The sequence below is a fragment of the Neltuma alba genome, unplaced genomic scaffold (genome assembly GCF_004799145.2).
Source record: "Neltuma alba isolate B1F8T4 unplaced genomic scaffold, ASM479914v2 tig00006709_pilon, whole genome shotgun sequence".
NCBI classification, from domain to species: Eukaryota; Viridiplantae; Streptophyta; class Magnoliopsida; order Fabales; family Fabaceae; genus Neltuma; species Neltuma alba.
The window spans coordinates 4,977-22,336 of record NW_021634553.1 but is presented as its reverse complement, the minus strand read 5'-3'; the positions used below and the strand labels follow the sequence as shown (position 1 = coordinate 22,336).

Below are 17,360 nucleotides of genomic sequence, written 5' to 3'. Positions count from 1 at the left end.
TTTTGATCCTAAATATAAGATCCTATCCATTTTGCCTCTTATATTTATACTTTTTTTTTTTCAAAATAATCCTTCTAACAATGATAATTCTAGTCAATACACTTAATTAGTAAGGATATTTTAGAAAAAACAAAACAAATAATTAACTCGGCTTACTTTCTTAATCTCTTTAAATTAATCAACTAATTTTTATAATTAAGATCGGAGGTAGTATAATGTAACATGTTAAATTTTATAATTATCCAAGAATATAATATAATGTGTACTACCATGAAAAATAGTAAGGTGATCGCTCGTCTTGCACTGAAACTATTATTTGTTTGTTATATGGACATATAGCATATTGTATAGATACAATAGAAAATAATTCAAGTAACTGAAATTAGTGTGATTCTTCCTGCATCCATTGCTTTCATTTCGAATCGGACAAACAAACGATCGCACCTATCATGGTTCAACGCATCTTGTCGAGTGCATCTCATATTCTTAAGATAAGTGCCTAATGATATGGCCAGCATTAGATTCCACGGATGACACTTCCCATAGTTTCATTCCTTTCTTCTTGACATCAACAGGGAAGGAACAAAAACCAGCACAAGAACACAGCTTACATCAAGTGTCCTGCATCCCCCTGGCAAAATTATCTTCTAGGGGGGGGATTAAGACACAATGCACAGGGCCAGTAGGCCTCTTTGCCCCAAACCTTACAACATGAGCTGTACAGCCAAAAATTTCGTTTCCAAATTCCAAATGAGGGAAAAATCTATTTGCTTGCTGAGATATTGATCTTAGTAGCGTGCTTAATCTTCACAAGAAGCTTCTTCCAGGAGATCCAGAAATCCTTTTTGAGTAATATTGCTGACTGTGGGGGTTTTACTCAGAAGCCCCTTGGTAGATGCTGCTTCAAATTTTGTCCACAATTCTTTCTTCAGTGTATTCTCACCAGGGCATTTCCCAGCTCGAAACGAGCTTTCAGGCTCAAGCCACATAGTGCTCTCCACAGAGGATAAGTTGCCACCAATGTGTTCTACACAAATAAACACATAAATAAGCCAAAATCATGTCAACCCAGTAACTCAGAAGGTGTGAACAGTGGAAGATCAAGTACTACCTTTGTTACAAGATTTTTTGGTTTGACCATGGTCTTCGAAAACATTGTCTTTCAATTTGTTAGTTTCTTTATTAATAATAACATTATCTGTCATCTGTAAACCTTTTTCAGCCTTTTCCAAACCAAACGGCTTCTCATCAGGTGGCTCCAGCAAAACACAAGTTTTAGGAGGCGACATAAACCAATCTGGGGATGCTTCTGTTGTTTTCTTTCCAGCTGCAGATTTAGAAATATGTTGTATCCCTAATAGCTCCAGATACTTCAATGCCAGATCTTTTGAAGCTTCACTACCAGAAGAATCAGGAGTTTCTGAATCGCTATAATGAATCCCAACAGGAAACGGAGTGGATTTGCGTACCTTGTCATTGTCTTTGCCTGGATGACAGATTTCAGATATGGGTTCAAGCAAAACACAAGATTTAGGGGGTGACATTTTTAAGCATGGTGTCATAACAAGCATGGAGCTTTCTCTTTTAGGAAAAAGCGGAGAAGAAATAAATCCATTTTCTTGAGCATTCGCCTCTTGAATCGCAACAGGAGCAGAAGGTTTGAGTGGAGTTGGCTTCGCCACAGCAGCATCAAACGAGCAGTCAGGTATATCTCCAGATAAGGCAAAAATATTTGATGTCCCACAAGCATAAGTAGAGGAAGATAACCTATTGAACTCCGATTTAGGTGGCTCCTGACGTTTGCATGATAATGCTTTTGATATAGGAAGTGGCGTGAGCATAAACATTTGTCTACCTCTCTCAATGGTACAGTTAGCCCGCCAGGATACGAGAGGAGATGGAGAAACCAGAAAGTCCAACTTGGCCTCCCCAGGACTGTCACTGACTTTACTTTCATCTCTGACCTCGTTAGACACTGGATTTTTAGCCAAAACCTGTTGAGGCTGACTTTCAGACTCTTCGAAGGTCGTAGATAGTGCCATCTGGAACCTGGCCTCCCATGGCTGTAATCAGAAAAAACACTCATCAATAAGTAGTGAAAACGGACTACTCAAGCATGAAACGAATATAGAGCATTGACCTTTAAGGATGATAGCATGTCAGACAACACATGCGAGAAAGATTCAATCTCTTTTCTCCCCTCTTTGCCCGTGGTCTTGAGTCTAAATGCTTGGGCGACAAGCTCATCAATCTGCCATTCAATTCATTAATTCATAAAGAAATTTTCCTGCACTTCTGAAAATTCCTATTGAAATAAAATAAAGGCAAAATTCTTAGCCCATAGTATAAAACCTTGAAACCACATATTCAACAAACGAATCTAGTATCCATCTGGTTGGACAAATAGAAAATTTTGGATAACAAAGCAAGCTAGCTAGCGTCACCCAAAAAAAGCAAGCTAGCCAGTCTGTTTCAATATATACTCTATTCAAGTGGCTGTTGTAATAGGAGTGTAATAAAAGTAGTCGGCTAGGAAGAAAATGAAATCCAAAATTGAAAAAGTATTTCTCTATAACCGAAAATTCCAACTAGAAACATGCCTATGTTCCCTTCTCAACATGAAAACTTCATATCCGTCAAACTAGGTCAACTAAGTAATATTACCTTGCCCTAGAATTGCAGTAAACAAAGCCACCATAAGTCCTAATGACTTGGTTGCTTCAAAAACGACGCAAATTTATTTCTGACCGCTTGTAAATCTAGAGAACCAACTAAAAAACTACAATTGGATTGAACAGACACCTGATGAAGAATAGAGGAAATATCGGACTGAACAAGAAGAATGCGATCGAGCACGTCGTCATCTTCTTTCTCTTCTTTAGCAGTCTCTTCCTTTTGCTTCTGAGATACCGTCTTCACGTTCGCAGATTTGAAGGATCGCCGACCATAGTTGTTTGTTACATTCCTGAGCGGCTTCCTCTCCGACTTCACGTTCACTTCATTCAGAGGCATCTCTCTCTCTCCCTGCGACTTCGCTCCGTCGAGGATTTTTGAATTTATTGTCGGATTTGGAGAGGCGGGCTTCTCCTGTGCAATTTCAAGAAGTGAGGCTATTTTCAATTCCCACTTCCCACGTTAGCCGTTTAATTTGGAGTCCGGAAGCAAACGACATGGCGTTTTAGGAACAGGATCGAACGGGCCAGAGGCTTGGTAATTCATATCAAATAATCATTAGAAGGGGAAAAAAAATATTCAGATGTAAATTTAATTCGAAAGTTTTCATTTAGAAGCTTTAGGTATTCAAAAAAAAATTTTAAAGTAAATGTGTTTCGAAAATTTAAAATCATAATACTATTACCTCTTACTATCAAAAAAGTGATGCTGATAGTTAACACTTTCAGTGATAATAAGTAATATTTCTTATTTCAAATTTTCAAAATAAATTTGCTCTCAAAAAAATTTTTCGAATATCCAAAATTTCTAAGTGAAAACTTTTAAAACAAGTTTACATCATAACCCAAAAAATAATCCTTGTTAAGTCATGAGTACAATTCAAACAGATTTTTTTTTTTTTAAATCAATCATAATCTTGATCTCTTGTTGGCTCTTGTTTGCTTGATTTCACTACAAAATGATGGTTTTGTTCCCTGCTTACTACAAACATGAGTGATAGTGTTTTGCCCCCAAAAGCCTTAGCTCGCCCAATGCAATTGAAAACCCAAAAAAAAAAAAAAAGACCTCATTTTTCACGTAAAAGTTATGGTTTTTTTCGTTACCTTGAAAACAAAAGAGGATTTATAGGGAAGATAAATAAATAGATAATGTTAGGCTTCGAATTATGTGGAATCCATCTCCTGTCATTTTCAATTTGTTTACATTTTTAGAAATATTTCAATATAACTAAAACCCATATATGATATAAAATGTATAAAAATTTCATTATCCATAAACCGTGAACAACATTTCCCTTGAATCTTTCTTAAGCTTTAAGTTGTAAGTTCTTTTAAGTTCTTTTTAAAATTGCCTATGAACTGAGTTTATTTTCTAATATCAGAAGATATTTTTAAGTTTAATTTATAAAATGCAAATGAGCTAATTTCATAATAAAAAGTTTTAAAACATAGGTAAAGATAGAAGTCAACAACGCATTTCGCTGAAATTCCCTTCTGAAATGCCTTTCCAAAAATGTTAGTACAAGAAGAAAGCAATGAATCAATTTGAGAATATATCAATGCAAATTACAGAACTGCAAAATCCTTACCCAGCTCCATCACCACATATTCTAACTCAGGTCCAAAATTTTCTACACACTAATTGCACTTTTAACAAAATGAAGACTGGTACTTTGAAACAACTCAAACAAATGGCAAAAGAGAGATATTAACCCACCAGTTCTTGGACAAGTCTATGTTCCTATGAATACAAAACTATCAAACCTAAGAAAGGTAAAAATCAGGATAATGGAAAAAGAATCGTGTTGAATGCAGTGAATGAAACAGATCTTGCTCTTTATCTATCTTCCCTGCACAAGCCCACTGAAAACTTGGCTGTTCCCGGCAAGAGTTGCTTCCCACTCAATAGAAGACAAGAGAATCTGTGAGAGGGAAATCACAACTTGTTTCATATCAGGCCGCATGATGGGATCGTCGTCCACACATTGCTTCGCCAGCATCGCCATCTATGCATCAAAAATCAGAAAACACAAAAGGAACAAATGAAGATCGGGTCACACTACAGTCAAACATCAACGGAATTTCTTTCAGGACACAGCCCAAGTTTTCAAGTGTCTTCCATCAGACTACCATGCAATTGGATAATTCAAAAAAATCTTCTTTCATCATGTTTTAATTTAAGAATCTGATAGCAAATACTACCTTTCAGTCTTTAATATAAAAACTAGATAATTAATTTGGTCATATTAAGGAAATCAGTTAAGCTGAATATTTGTAACAAATGTGTCAACTTTCCTAGGCTATCATCTTTAATTATATGCAGAACTACCCCTTGATTGGAACCTTTTAATATGAATAATCAATAAGTTTATTTTGGGAAAAAATTATAAATTTGAGAGACAAAATGGATTGATGTCTTATATTTAAGACCAAATCCAACCTCTAAGTAATTTTTATATTTAAGACCAAAAAGCGATTTCAGAACACAGGAAGTTGGTTTTTCAGCATTGACAATATTGATCACATGAGAAATCAGCAACGAATGTAGCAAGTAGCAATTAGGCTACGCTCGTTCTTCCAACAATAGGCAAATATAGGAGGAAATGGAGAAACTTACCTTGTATACACAATCATGAGGATAAAGATCCATCATGTTGGGATCAATATAATCTCTCATATTTGACATGCTCAAGGAACCGGGTGTGTTTCTAAGGGTTGCCAGCATCTGCAATTTAGTGATGGATGTTAGTGCAATGCCCCAGATAACAGTTGCAACCATCGAGCACAGGGATATGCAATCATAGATTAAATCAGTCAAAGATATATTGCACTGAAACTGAAATTATCACATTCCAGATGAGATATGTCAGGACATGGCACAGTTTTCTCTTACAAAGGTTATTGACACATGGCACAAATATAGTCAATTTAACACACTGCCCTCCATGATTTGTATGTTCATCATACAACAACACAACCTGATAATCTGAACAAGTTGACATGAACAGTTTGTTACAATTATTACATGATGATAAATCATATTATACATGTTTGTTCAATTTTTAGAATTGCAATGTCAACAACATATCTTAGCGGGTATAATTGCACTACAAATATAACTATCCCAAAATCAAGCCATACCAGCCTGTCATCATTGTGAATTTTGTGACATCAGTGCTGATGCAGCAAAATCATCACAATAGTTACTAAAGCAAGACAAGCTCTTGCAACATTTTACTTTGAAGCAATGTAGAAGTATAAGCATACTGAACTGCGCCACACGTGCCGTTGTATTTAAATTCATGTCACATAACCCTAACTTACAATAGATGCCAATGAACGTCTTTCTGGATTTTTTGTCATTGTGCCTTCTGTTCGAATGATGGCCTCCCTCCCAGATATGATCTCAAAGAGAACAACACCAAATGCATAGACATCACTTTTGGATGTCGCAAGGCCATCGCTCAAGTATCTGCCAAACGAAGGAAATAAATAAACATATAATTTTTTAATCTTCTTTTTTCCCAGAAGAATGAACTGGAAAAAAATTGATGGACATCACTTACTCAGGAGCAAGATAACCATATGTACCAATTACTCTGGTGGTAGCAATTTCACCTTCATTTGTTGTCCCAACAAGTTTTGCTAGCCCAAAATCTGAAATCTAGATAAAGAAAGAAAGGACACATTAGCCGAAACAAAAAGTGCACAAAATAGTTAGAAATGATTCAACAATATTTAAATTTATTGTTACCTTTGCTCTGAAAGAAGCATCTAGTAAAATGTTGCTTGTTTTGATATCTCGATGGATGTAATGGGTTTTGGTGTGCTCATGTATGTATTCAAGGCCCCTAGCAGCATCAAGTGCAATCTGGACCCTCATGATCCAAGAAAGAGAGGAATGACCTGTAAGCAGGGGAAATCAAACAAGGTTATAAACTCTATGCAGAGTTTGTTCATGCTATGCACCACACGAAACAGACAATTCTAACCACTCAAACCTCAACTTTTAACATTGTAGAAAGCCTTTGCATTGTTGACTTCCATTAAAAATTTTATTCAAGTATTTCAGTCCGTAAAAATTGCCTTAATGACACAGACGCTGGCTGCAAAATCATTTTTTGTTACACTGAGTCATACTACTCATGGCTTATGAAAGGTATGACTTCCCATAAATCTTTTATAATAAATAGAGATGCAACTAAATGACAGGTTCTGATATCCCAAACTTAAGGTGCTGAAAATATATGAAATGATGACAAAATTACTTGTAGCATGGTAACAAAACATGACACGCCATCAACCATCCATGCAGCTAGTGTACTTTAATTCACAGATTACAACTATCCAAGTGATCTAAAGACAGTAGAAGGTCAAATCATCTGACATTAGAGTATTCCTTGATCCTGAGTAATTGGAATATGACCCAGAAGGAGCCAATATGCATTAAGATATAAAATATCAGAAGGTTACAATGCAAGACCCAATCTACGAGGTGGCGACACTAACGTTTATTTTCCTGTTTGGTGAACCCAAATACCATTTCCAATTATCAAAGTAACATGATCGACACACAGTCTTTGAGACTAACAACCATAGTAGCATTTTTCCCCCCTAAGCTAAAAATGTGGCTAAGTAGAACAACAGTGCAAATATTGTCCCTTCAATTTTTTCATTAATATCACCACATGCAAATAAATCACAATAAGCTACACAAAGAATAGGAATTCACAAGCTGCAAGTCCAAACATATGCCTTTGACTAATTTCACAAAACAAAGCATGAAAAGTAATCTTACCCTTGTTCTGAGGATCATGTAAATGGCTTTTGAGTGATCCCTTCAGTGCATATTCATAAATAAGGAAAAGTTCATCATGGCTAGCTGCATAGCCGATCAATTCTACCTTGACAAAATAAAAAAGGGACTCAAACTTTTGAAATCCTTAAATCGATTTCTCCAAAATCAAATCATTTGATATATTTTTCGACAAAGAAATTACCAGATTTGCATGATGAACCTTGCACAAGACTTTCATCTCAGACATAAATTCTTTAGTTTTTGTAGCCGTCATCCTTTTTATAGCAACTTCCTACAATGATTTACTGCATGTTCGTAAAGGTATAGAAATAATACTTGCTTCATACTATTACATGCTAAAGGAAGACAGCCACAAACCTGGTCTCGAAGCAGGCCATAATAAACAGAACCATAGGTACCATGGCCAAGTAGATTTGAATCAGAGAAGCAATCAGTTGATGAGAAAATCTCTTCATATGTGAAAACCACAGGCTTATCCATGTCAAATACATCAGTCCCTAGGGCTGGAAAAACACAGGAAGGCTTATTATGCATGAATTCCAATTTTAAAGAGCAAGGTATGATGGAAGAAATTACAAGCTATACAGCATCCTGATATGAATAGACTTTCATAAACTTCTTAAAGTGTAAGTGTTCCTCATATATGAATAAAAGGTACAAATCCATGCCCCTCTAATTAATTTGAAACAGAATTACATGACCATCATCAATCATCCAGTGCAATATCCATCAATCATTTGATGCATTCTGAATACAAAGTACAGACTGGCATCAGGAGTAGATGAAACCCGCTCCTCTTTTCCCACTTAACTGAAAAGTTTAAGATCAAAATGTTGTGCCAGAATTGCTCCTAGACATTGATACATAATTGCATAACCAAAATCCTTGATTCTAGATAAAAGGGCGTTATCATTCATCATATTTTTTTTCTTTTTCATTTTATATATACACTACTTCTTGCTTGCTTGCCATCAGAATAGCACCTTCCACCTCGAAATAACATATGCAAGACATAAGAACTTTAGGCTGAAGTTATATGCACATGAGTTTGATGGATAGGTTGATTACTTGGAACTTTGGGGATGGTGATCTGGACGTTGCTAGGTTCACCATCACTTTGCTTCTGGTCTACAGACTTTTCACTAATGTACCTTCCTGAACCACAACAAAAACTTGAATTCCGAAGAATATGAAACTTATGAAGTGTCTTGGGCTCAGTGTCTTTTGCATGACTTCTTGCGGCTTCATTGAAACAATGTGATGATCGCAGGGAAACACAAAGAATTATGCTTAGTATGATGAGAGCAAGAACAACCCCTAAACCACCAAGGATCCATTTGTATGGTACATGAGACTTATTATCAACTTGGTTAGCTGCCAAAAGAAAAGTTAGCACATAAGTATTCAATCACTGTGCAAGTAAATTCACTGTTTGCTGCTTAGCTCAACAATTATAGGAAGTGAATACTGAAAGAAAAATAAAATCAATGGATTTAAAAGCCAAAAGAAAAGTAAGAACGACCAATGGATGAACGCCAAGAGAGGTGAAAAACTTTTAACTCATTTCTATCAATTCAATTTATCATAAACAATGATCAGTCACCTAATGTAGAATCTACCAAAATCTCACTTGCTACATTAATTATTTAACTAGCCGCGTGTTTAAATGGTACCAAAATCCCACTTGTCAAGGAATCACCAAACTGTCGTTAGCATAAATATATATCTTCATTTTTCCAACTTTTCAACTTTCAATTTGCTTGATAGTATTCTGGTCAAGATATATGGCATCTCAACAACCCTACGCCATCTGAGGCGTAGTCCAAGGCCATTCATATTTAATATTTATAATACCCCAAATATCATCATTGAATACTAACAGCATTTTTTCTTTTGTTTTAATATTTTCCTATTCAGAGGCATAAAACACATTTATCATCTGTAAAATTACATTGTTCATAATTTTTTTTTTCCTTTAGGTCTTATTCCATGTGCTAAACGGCCTATACAGACATCTACTAGATCAGCTTCAATTAAAAGCATCAGTTTACAGGTTGAATGCTAAAATTTAGAAAACAAAACTATAACCTCAATTAATTTGTACATAGGTAGAGATGCCAAAAATAATTCGCTAAACCAAATTAGAAAAAATAAATAAAATAATACTGATCTTCTTTCCTTTTTATAGATATATTGTTCTGTACCTAAAAAATTGTCAGCAGATGGGGCAGGAACAGGTGCTGGAGGAGTATCATTCTTCAAAGGATATGGCTCCCCAGGAGCTGCAATACAGTTAAATAATACAAATCAGGATCATGGCATGCGTAATATGGTAATGTTTACAATATACAATCAGAATGACCATTCTCCTCTCTATAAGAACTAGGGAATGCAAAAAAATTCAATACATCTTAAACACTGAACCGATACATTCAAGTAAAGTTAACTAACTGAGCTGCTTCTATGATAAGTCCAGTAAAACTGCGAAGTGTTCAATTTTTACAGTTCCAAATAGTAGTCCATTACTCCCTCACACAGCTATAGGCAATTAGGCAACAGAACAGGCCCTATTGATAAAGAGAAGCAAAACAAATCTAGGCTTTTAATCATTTATAGACAGAAATCACCGAATTCCTGACATTTCCACCTTTGCTACCTCTGAAATAGTTTCTTTTCATGACAACCCGCACGAATTATAGTCAATGTCAGATTCCAACTTGTTCTAGCTTTTGATGTGAAGTACCTGCCTTGTCAGGCAGGAGTTTCTCGGAACATTACACGCTGCCACCCGTGTCATGAAAAAGAAAAGATTTCTCTAGCTGCAACTGCTTGAGGTCGGCGGTGGTCATTTTAACAGAAAAGTACCATAACTTGGTTTTTTCTTAAATCCATGTTCGCTTCCTCACAGTTGTATGTCTTTAACAAAATCCATAAAACTGACAAAGACCAAAACGTTAGGCGCTAGCATAGTACAAATATGTTTAGCTTAACTGAAAAAATAGCTTTGAGATTACTTTGAAGCACTCAATCACTAGTTCCCAACTATTTAAGCCGCCACATTACACCATCAGACACACTCCAATTCTCCCTTCTTACCCAGTTATTGCGAAATAATCAAGACGCAACTGCATAACGCAAATTAGAACCAAAATTGAATGTAACAAAACATCGCTCCCAAACATATAGGTGCATACAAACCCATAGACACCAATGTAGATTACAAAAAGATTGTAGGCACTAACCCGAATCCAGAGGTATATAATAAAGAGATCCCACCGTGACATTATCTGGATTAGTAATACCATTCACCGTCTCGATATTATCCATACTAACCCCGAATCGACTCGCCAAAGATTCAACACTATCGCCATCTCTCATGACATAACTCAACAAATAGTTCCACAATCCACTAGAACACCCACAAAACAACCTCAGTGATATGACGGCGCCGTTTTTGGCCCTCCTGGTGGTGTTGGGCAAGATAGCAAGCCCATCATAGGCATCCATCACCAAATCATGCACAAACCCTTCATTGGATTTCACAGTGAAAGTAGTGTTGGATACATACTTCTTGATGCCATAAGCACAAGAACAGTTCTTCCTGATGAGCACATAATCCCAGCCATTGCCTTCCACAGTAATATCACCAGGCAGTACATCGAACATACTCTGTATAACTGCTAGCGTCTGCTTTGGTTGAGGTTTGAAGGCCAAGAAAGTAGTACACACCCGGGTTGTGTCCGTACAGCTCATGGGGGTCGGGTAGGAGCACAGGGAATGAAGATGAAGCAGAAAGAGAAGAAAGTAAAGAACCTTAAAATGGGGGCTCCGTACAAAGTTCATTTCTTTGAGCTTGAATTACGAAGCTAGGATATTCAGGGTCCAGACTTGGGGGAAGCAAAGTTGAGCTGAGAGGATCCCAGAAAACAGATGAACCAAGAAAAAATAAACTCGATCCAAAAAAAAAGGAAGATAAATTGCACAACTAACAAGGATTCAAGTTAAGAAACCATTTAAAGGGAGACAGACTTGGAACTCCAGTTCTGAAAATTTATTGTGCCCCTGTACCTCAAAACTTTGATGAAAGATGACAAAATAGTAAATAAAACACTAGAGAAATGAATCAAAAGTCTGAAAGCTCAAGTTAAGAAAGATAATTAGAGGTGAATATCTGGAGATGGAATGGGAAGTTGGTGAAGAGTGAACCAAGGAAATGAATAATGTATGAAGGGGCATTGAAGGAAAGAAGAGTGAAGTAATGAGGATGAGGAGACGAGAAGAAACAGAGCATTACTTGATTTTATTAGTTTAATATTGTGGTTTTCACGGAGTGACACTGGCGAACCGCTTGCTGGAGAAAACAGTAGAAAGAGAAGAAAGCGACCTGCACGATGAGGGAGAGCACTTTCAGAGACCACCCCACCTGGAGAAATGGAGATCCTTGGTCGAGGTCGAATATTTTTACTGCTTCACCCTTGGTACCGTACAAGGATCAATGCATCAGCCGCGCTACGAGAATGAATTAATTTATAGATAAAAATAAAATCGTCCAAAATGTCGAGGAAGCTAAATTAGATGTATTTCTGAATCAAAGCTGATAGCTTTATGACAAGTTATGAGATTCTCATCATCGGTACTCCTCCGGTCCTTATTATAAGACCCAATTTGACTTTTTATTTGGTCCTAATTATAAGACCCCAATCCATTTTATCTCTTATATTTATGCATTTTTTTCCAAGATAATCCTTCTAATAATGATAATTTTAGCCAATATACTTAATTAGCAAGAATATTTTAGGAATGACAACACTTATTTATTATAAATAACCAACTTAACTTACTTCCTTAATCTCCTCAAATAAGTCAATTGGGTCTTATAATTAGGACCGGAGGAATATATTATAAAAAGAGTTAATATAATTTTTAGTATATTAAATTTACCTTCACCTTAATTTTGTTTCTTTAAGTTTGAAATAATAAATTTTAATCATTCAAGTTTTTTTGTCTAAAATATTAGTCAATATAATTTAATAAAAACCTGAATCATATTATCACTAAAAATTCAAAACTCATTATTTAAAACTTTAAAATTCGTGTAAATTTAAAGCATCAAAATTTATATTAAATAATTATAAAAATATTATATGAATTAAGTAACATCAAGTGACTTTCAAATTATGTTAATAGTCGTTTAAAATGTCTTATCTTTTTTCAACATTAATATCAATAAATTACATGCAAATTAAACAAGTCTTTATTTAAGAAAAATATGTATATTTTATAGAACTATAAGTTTAAAATTAGTACTAATAATGGACGAGAGTCGAATAAATCCTTTAGAAAACGTGTAGCATTTGAACAAAAGTTGTTAAAAAATTATTGGAAGTTGTTCAAAAAATTAATCATGTTTTATTGAATCGAAAGCTTTATTCATTTCTTAATGCTTCAATGCTTTACCGTAAAACGTCATATTAATCATCTAAAAGTTAGATGAAATTTGAGTAAAGCAGTAAACCTTCCACATAAGGTAAATATTCCTCCAGTTCTAAATATAAATTCTTTATATACACTATATAAGTATTTTTTATTTAGGATCGGAGGAGTATAAATAAAGTGTGGAATCTCCAAATATTAATTACACTTTTTATTCATTTAGTCTGAATTGGACAAAATTCTCTTGAATTTTGAACCATATACAAATAATCCCTTTAACTATGCACAGATAAATCTTAATCATCAATTATATATCCTCTTCAATTATATTCACACACACACATGTAACTCCTTAAACTTCAAATTATGCGCTTGTAAGTTTTCTAAACATTAATATATGTACATATGAATAAGACTATTAGTAGAGAAGTTATGTGCATAGATACAAGAGTTTAGAGGGATTTATTATAAAATATCAAAACTCAAAAAGAGTGATAAAAATTCAAATAATATTATTGGGGTTTATAATACAGAATTTTGCCAAACAACAATACTTAGATCAAGTTTTTAATATTTATTATGTCAAGTTTTTTAATTACATGTAACCATATGTCCTCTTTTTAAAATATCAGTATTTAATAATATTTAATTATAAATACATATAAAACAGAAATGATATATAAGATTAGAGAATTTGACATAATAAATATAAAAACTTGACTGGAGTTTTTTTCCTCTGCCAAACTGTTTATTGAATGGAAAGACCAGAATTTGGGAGGGCAATAAAAGTCTTCTTAATGCAAATAATATCTAACGTGTTTGATTTTAATTAACATGTTTGATTCTAATATGAAGTTCAAATAATAATTATTTTTTTATTACAAGCTATTTTCTGGCAGGGAATATAACTCCACAGGGCACATTCAATGCCAATGCCACCAGGCCAGGAGGTCTTAACATTAAAGTGATAAATCTAACCCAATGCTATCATCAAACAATGCATATGAAATTATCTCAGTCTTAACACTAGACTGTGAGCGTGTTTGAAATAGTTTATAAGCAGTTTTGTAATTATAACTTACGAAATACAAGATAAATATATAAGAAGAGTTTTGTTTTGATTTACATAAAATGTGTTTAGGAATGATTTTAATTGTGATGCCAAACAGGGCATGTGCCATTTGAAGTGAAAAGATATAACGCCATAGCAAAATTATGAGAGTTACACATGATATAATTACTGTATATGGTAAGAAGCATGCATGGGGGGGGTAATTATGAAGAAGGAAACAGCTCATGAACATTATCCCATTAAATAATGGAAGAGCCTGATCTCCAAGACGACCTGCTAGGGGTATTATGGGAAACCTCAAGTTGTTGGGGAAAAAGGAAAAGCACAGGTAGCACAAAGCTGGCAAAAGACGAATACATCAGTTTGGATAGGGTCCCACAAAAAGTAGCGAATGCCAAAAATGTATAAATAAATATCGTAATTATAAAAGGGAAAATGACAGATAAAGAAGCTCCAAAATGTGAAATGTCAATTTGGGAAGCTAAGGAAATGTAATTACCCATAGGGAAGTCCTTCCCAAATTGGGATTTTAAAATTCAATGAAATGATAAAAATGTCCTTTGTTCTTTTTTTTTTTAAAAAAAAAAACCCAGCCCCTCACCGGTGGCCGGCGACCGGCGACCACCGCCGGTGACTGGCCTCCGGCGGCCGCCGACCTCCTCCGGCCACCGGTGTGGTGGCTGCCGGTGAAGGATTTTTGTGACAAGATTTTTTTTTTTGGGAATAGGATAATATTGGTTCAAAGTGGCGGGGGTGGGATTTGATCCCACAACCCCTTGGCCACTTGGACCAACAAAAAGATGGCCATTGGGCCATCAAAGATTTCTTAACCTTATAATGCAAACAAAAATATAAGTTAACTCTTTTACTGTGACTCCAGCTCGTGACAACAATTTATCTGAGGATGACAAGTCTTAATTGAGAAATAACAAGTCTAAATTTATTCGGTATTTCTTGTTATGTATAAGGAAAAGTTGCTTCTTGTTATGTATAAGGAAAAGTTGCTTTGTTAATATCAAATTTAGACTTGTTATTTCTCAATTAAGACTTGTCATCCTCAAATAAATTGTTGTCACGAGCTGGAGTCACAGTAAAAGAGTTAACTTATATTTTTGTTTGCATTATAAGGTTAAGAAATCTTTGATGGCCCAATGGCCATCCTTTTGTTGGTCCAAGTGGCCAAGGGGTTGTGGGATCAAATCCCACCCCCGCCACTTTGAACCAATATTATCCTATTCCCAAAAAAAAAAGTCTTGTCACAAAAATCCTTCACCGGCAGCCACCACACCGGTGGCCGGCGCCGGTGGCCGGAGGCGGTCGGCGGCCGCCGGAGGCCAGTCGCCGGCCACCGGTGAGGGGTTGGGTTTTTTTTAAAAAAAAAAAAAGAACAAAGGGCATTTTTGTCATTTCATTGAATTTCAAAATCCCAATTTGGGAAGAACTTCCCTATGGGTAATTACATTTCCTTAGCTTCCCAAATTGGCATTTCACATTTTGGAGCTTCTTTATCTGTCATTTTCCCATTATAAAACTCTATTCATAATTTATAAATAAAATCTAATCAGGATAAAAAATAGTATAATTTTTATTTTGATTTTAAATATAAGAACATATTCTATCTTACCTCTTATATTTATTTATTTTTTAAAATAATTTTTTTAATATTAATAGTTTTAACTTTTAACCAATACTAAAATATATTTTAAAAAATAATTATTTATTATAAAAAACTATTTTATTTTATTTTTTAATTTATTAAAATTAGTCATCATAATAAAAGAAAAGAAAAGTCGCCGCGCAACTGATCGAAAATCGTTGACCATTTACTCGTTTGACTCATCCCTCGTAACCGACAGGGAACTAAGAGAGTTTGAGACTTGATTCTGTACATGTGGCTTAGAGTAAGAGAGAAGTGAACTCTTAGGTGGCGAACTATACGGAGTGTAAGGTGAAAATGATTGAACGGGAGGAGAGCAATAACGTGGTGAGTGACGCAGGCGATGTATGGGAGGGGAGGAAAAATCGGGGACTTGGGGTGTGCGAGTTGGACCGCACGTGGGAAGAAGACAAGTATGAAATAAAAATAAATAAATAATGCGAATACAAGAAGCCTGGAGTAAACGCCAAAACATACTTTAATAAACCACTTTAGGCAAAACTTCATCATTTCAGCTTAATATTTTACTCAATTCCGTCGTTTGGTCCTATTAAACAAAAGAAAGAATGACCTTTGAGGACAATAAAAATTAAACAGTGAAATCAATTACTACTACCTCTGATAGTTAATAATATTAAAAATAATACTCCTCCTCCGGTCCTTAATGTAAGACCCATTTAACTAATTTGATTAGATTAAGGAAGTTAGGTAATTTAGTTAATTATAAGAAAAGTGACACATTTTTCCTAAAATGCCATAATCATCTTTCTTAATACCTCTTCTCCCTCTTTTACTTGATCATGGTTGATGAAGTATCCATAAAGGTAATTTAGAGAAAATTAATAAAAATGAGAAATGAATCTTATATTTACGACTAAAATCAACTCAACAATTGGCAGTATATCAAAATCAACACATTTCACAATATCAAGTCATGAGAGTTATGGTATCTTTAACAAGGTAAATTTTCTCTTTTCCATCATAAATAAATGAGTCTTACGTGCGAACTAGTAATTAGCAAGTTGTTAATTAAGGAACAAGAAATATCAAACTATTAACAAGATTCCTCGTCCTTATTTCAGTATTCTCAAATCTTTTGATTCTAAAATTAAGTCAATCTCTTACTCCTTGACACCTGAAAAGGGTAATATTCCTCCGGTCTTTAATATAGGACCTAATTGTTGAGTTGGTTTTGGTCTTAAATATAAGACCCATTTTTTATATTTATCAATATTCTCTAAATTACCCTTATGGATACTCCTTCAACCATAATTAAATAAAAGAGAACGAGGGGGTATTAAGAAAGATGATTATGGTATTTTAAGAAAAGCATGTCACATTTCTTACAATTAACTAATTTAACTAACTTTCTTAATCTAATCAAATTAGTTAAATGGATCTTACATTAAGGACCGGAGGAGTACATGAGTTTCACATATTATATAACCAACTTGTTAAATAGGTAAATCCAGATATTCAATTAGTCAAACTTGGATATGCTTAAAGAAATTGTTTCATGACACTGATAGCATAAAATAGTGAGGTTCCCAGATACTTGTTGGTTAGAGTTAAAAATTAAAATTAATTCATTTAATTTGAATTAAAATGGTGAATTTAAAATTCCTTTTTTTTCCATGAAAGGATATGATGGTTGTTGGTTAATTAGTAATTAATTTTTGTTTATATAATTAGTAATTAATTTATGAA

The 17,360-nt window shown here is 34.6% G+C and overlaps 2 protein-coding genes across 2 annotated transcripts; both read right to left on the bottom strand.

The window, feature by feature from the left end:
• Positions 1 to 560: 560 nt before the first annotated feature.
• LOC114750961 (uncharacterized) lies at positions 561 to 3,019 on the bottom strand. The gene is made up of 4 exons (XM_028939603.1): positions 2,803 to 3,019; positions 2,141 to 2,251; positions 1,112 to 2,063; positions 561 to 1,027 (listed from the first exon to the last, which is right to left on the bottom strand). Exons 1-4 carry the CDS (start codon positions 3,010 to 3,012, stop codon positions 801 to 803), a joined length of 1,500 nt encoding a protein of 499 aa, XP_028795436.1. The 5' UTR covers positions 3,013 to 3,019; the 3' UTR covers positions 561 to 800.
• Positions 3,020 to 4,355: 1,336 nt separating this feature from the next.
• On the bottom strand, positions 4,356 to 11,835 carry LOC114750959 (lysM domain receptor-like kinase 3). Its single transcript, XM_028939601.1, has 11 exons — positions 10,734 to 11,835; positions 9,696 to 9,773; positions 8,560 to 8,865; positions 7,849 to 7,994; positions 7,673 to 7,762; positions 7,471 to 7,576; positions 6,427 to 6,578; positions 6,239 to 6,336; positions 5,997 to 6,144; positions 5,290 to 5,397; positions 4,356 to 4,678 (listed from the first exon to the last, which is right to left on the bottom strand). The coding sequence occupies exons 1-11, from the start codon at positions 11,332 to 11,334 to the stop codon at positions 4,514 to 4,516; spliced, it is 1,998 nt and encodes a 665-aa protein (XP_028795434.1). The 5' UTR covers positions 11,335 to 11,835; the 3' UTR covers positions 4,356 to 4,513.
• Positions 11,836 to 17,360: the final 5,525 nt, after the last annotated feature.

Coding starts and splice junctions, on each gene's coding strand:
- LOC114750961 (XM_028939603.1), bottom strand. CDS start 3,012: ATGCCTCTGAATGAAGTGAACGTGAAGTCGGAGAGGAAGCCGCTCAGG. Junction 2,064..2,140: donor ACATGCTATCATCCTTAAAG/GTCAATGCTCTA, acceptor TTCTGATTACAG/CCATGGGAGGCCAGGTTCCA. Junction 1,028..1,111: donor CAAAAAATCTTGTAACAAAG/GTAGTACTTGAT, acceptor TTATTTGTGTAG/AACACATTGGTGGCAACTTA.
- LOC114750959 (XM_028939601.1), bottom strand. CDS start 11,334: ATGAACTTTGTACGGAGCCCCCATTTTAAGGTTCTTTACTTTCTTCTC. Junction 7,995..8,559: donor CACCATCCCCAAAGTTCCAA/GTAATCAACCTA, acceptor GTGTTTTTCCAG/CCCTAGGGACTGATGTATTT. Junction 6,145..6,238: donor TATGGTTATCTTGCTCCTGA/GTAAGTGATGTC, acceptor TTCGTTTGGCAG/ATACTTGAGCGATGGCCTTG.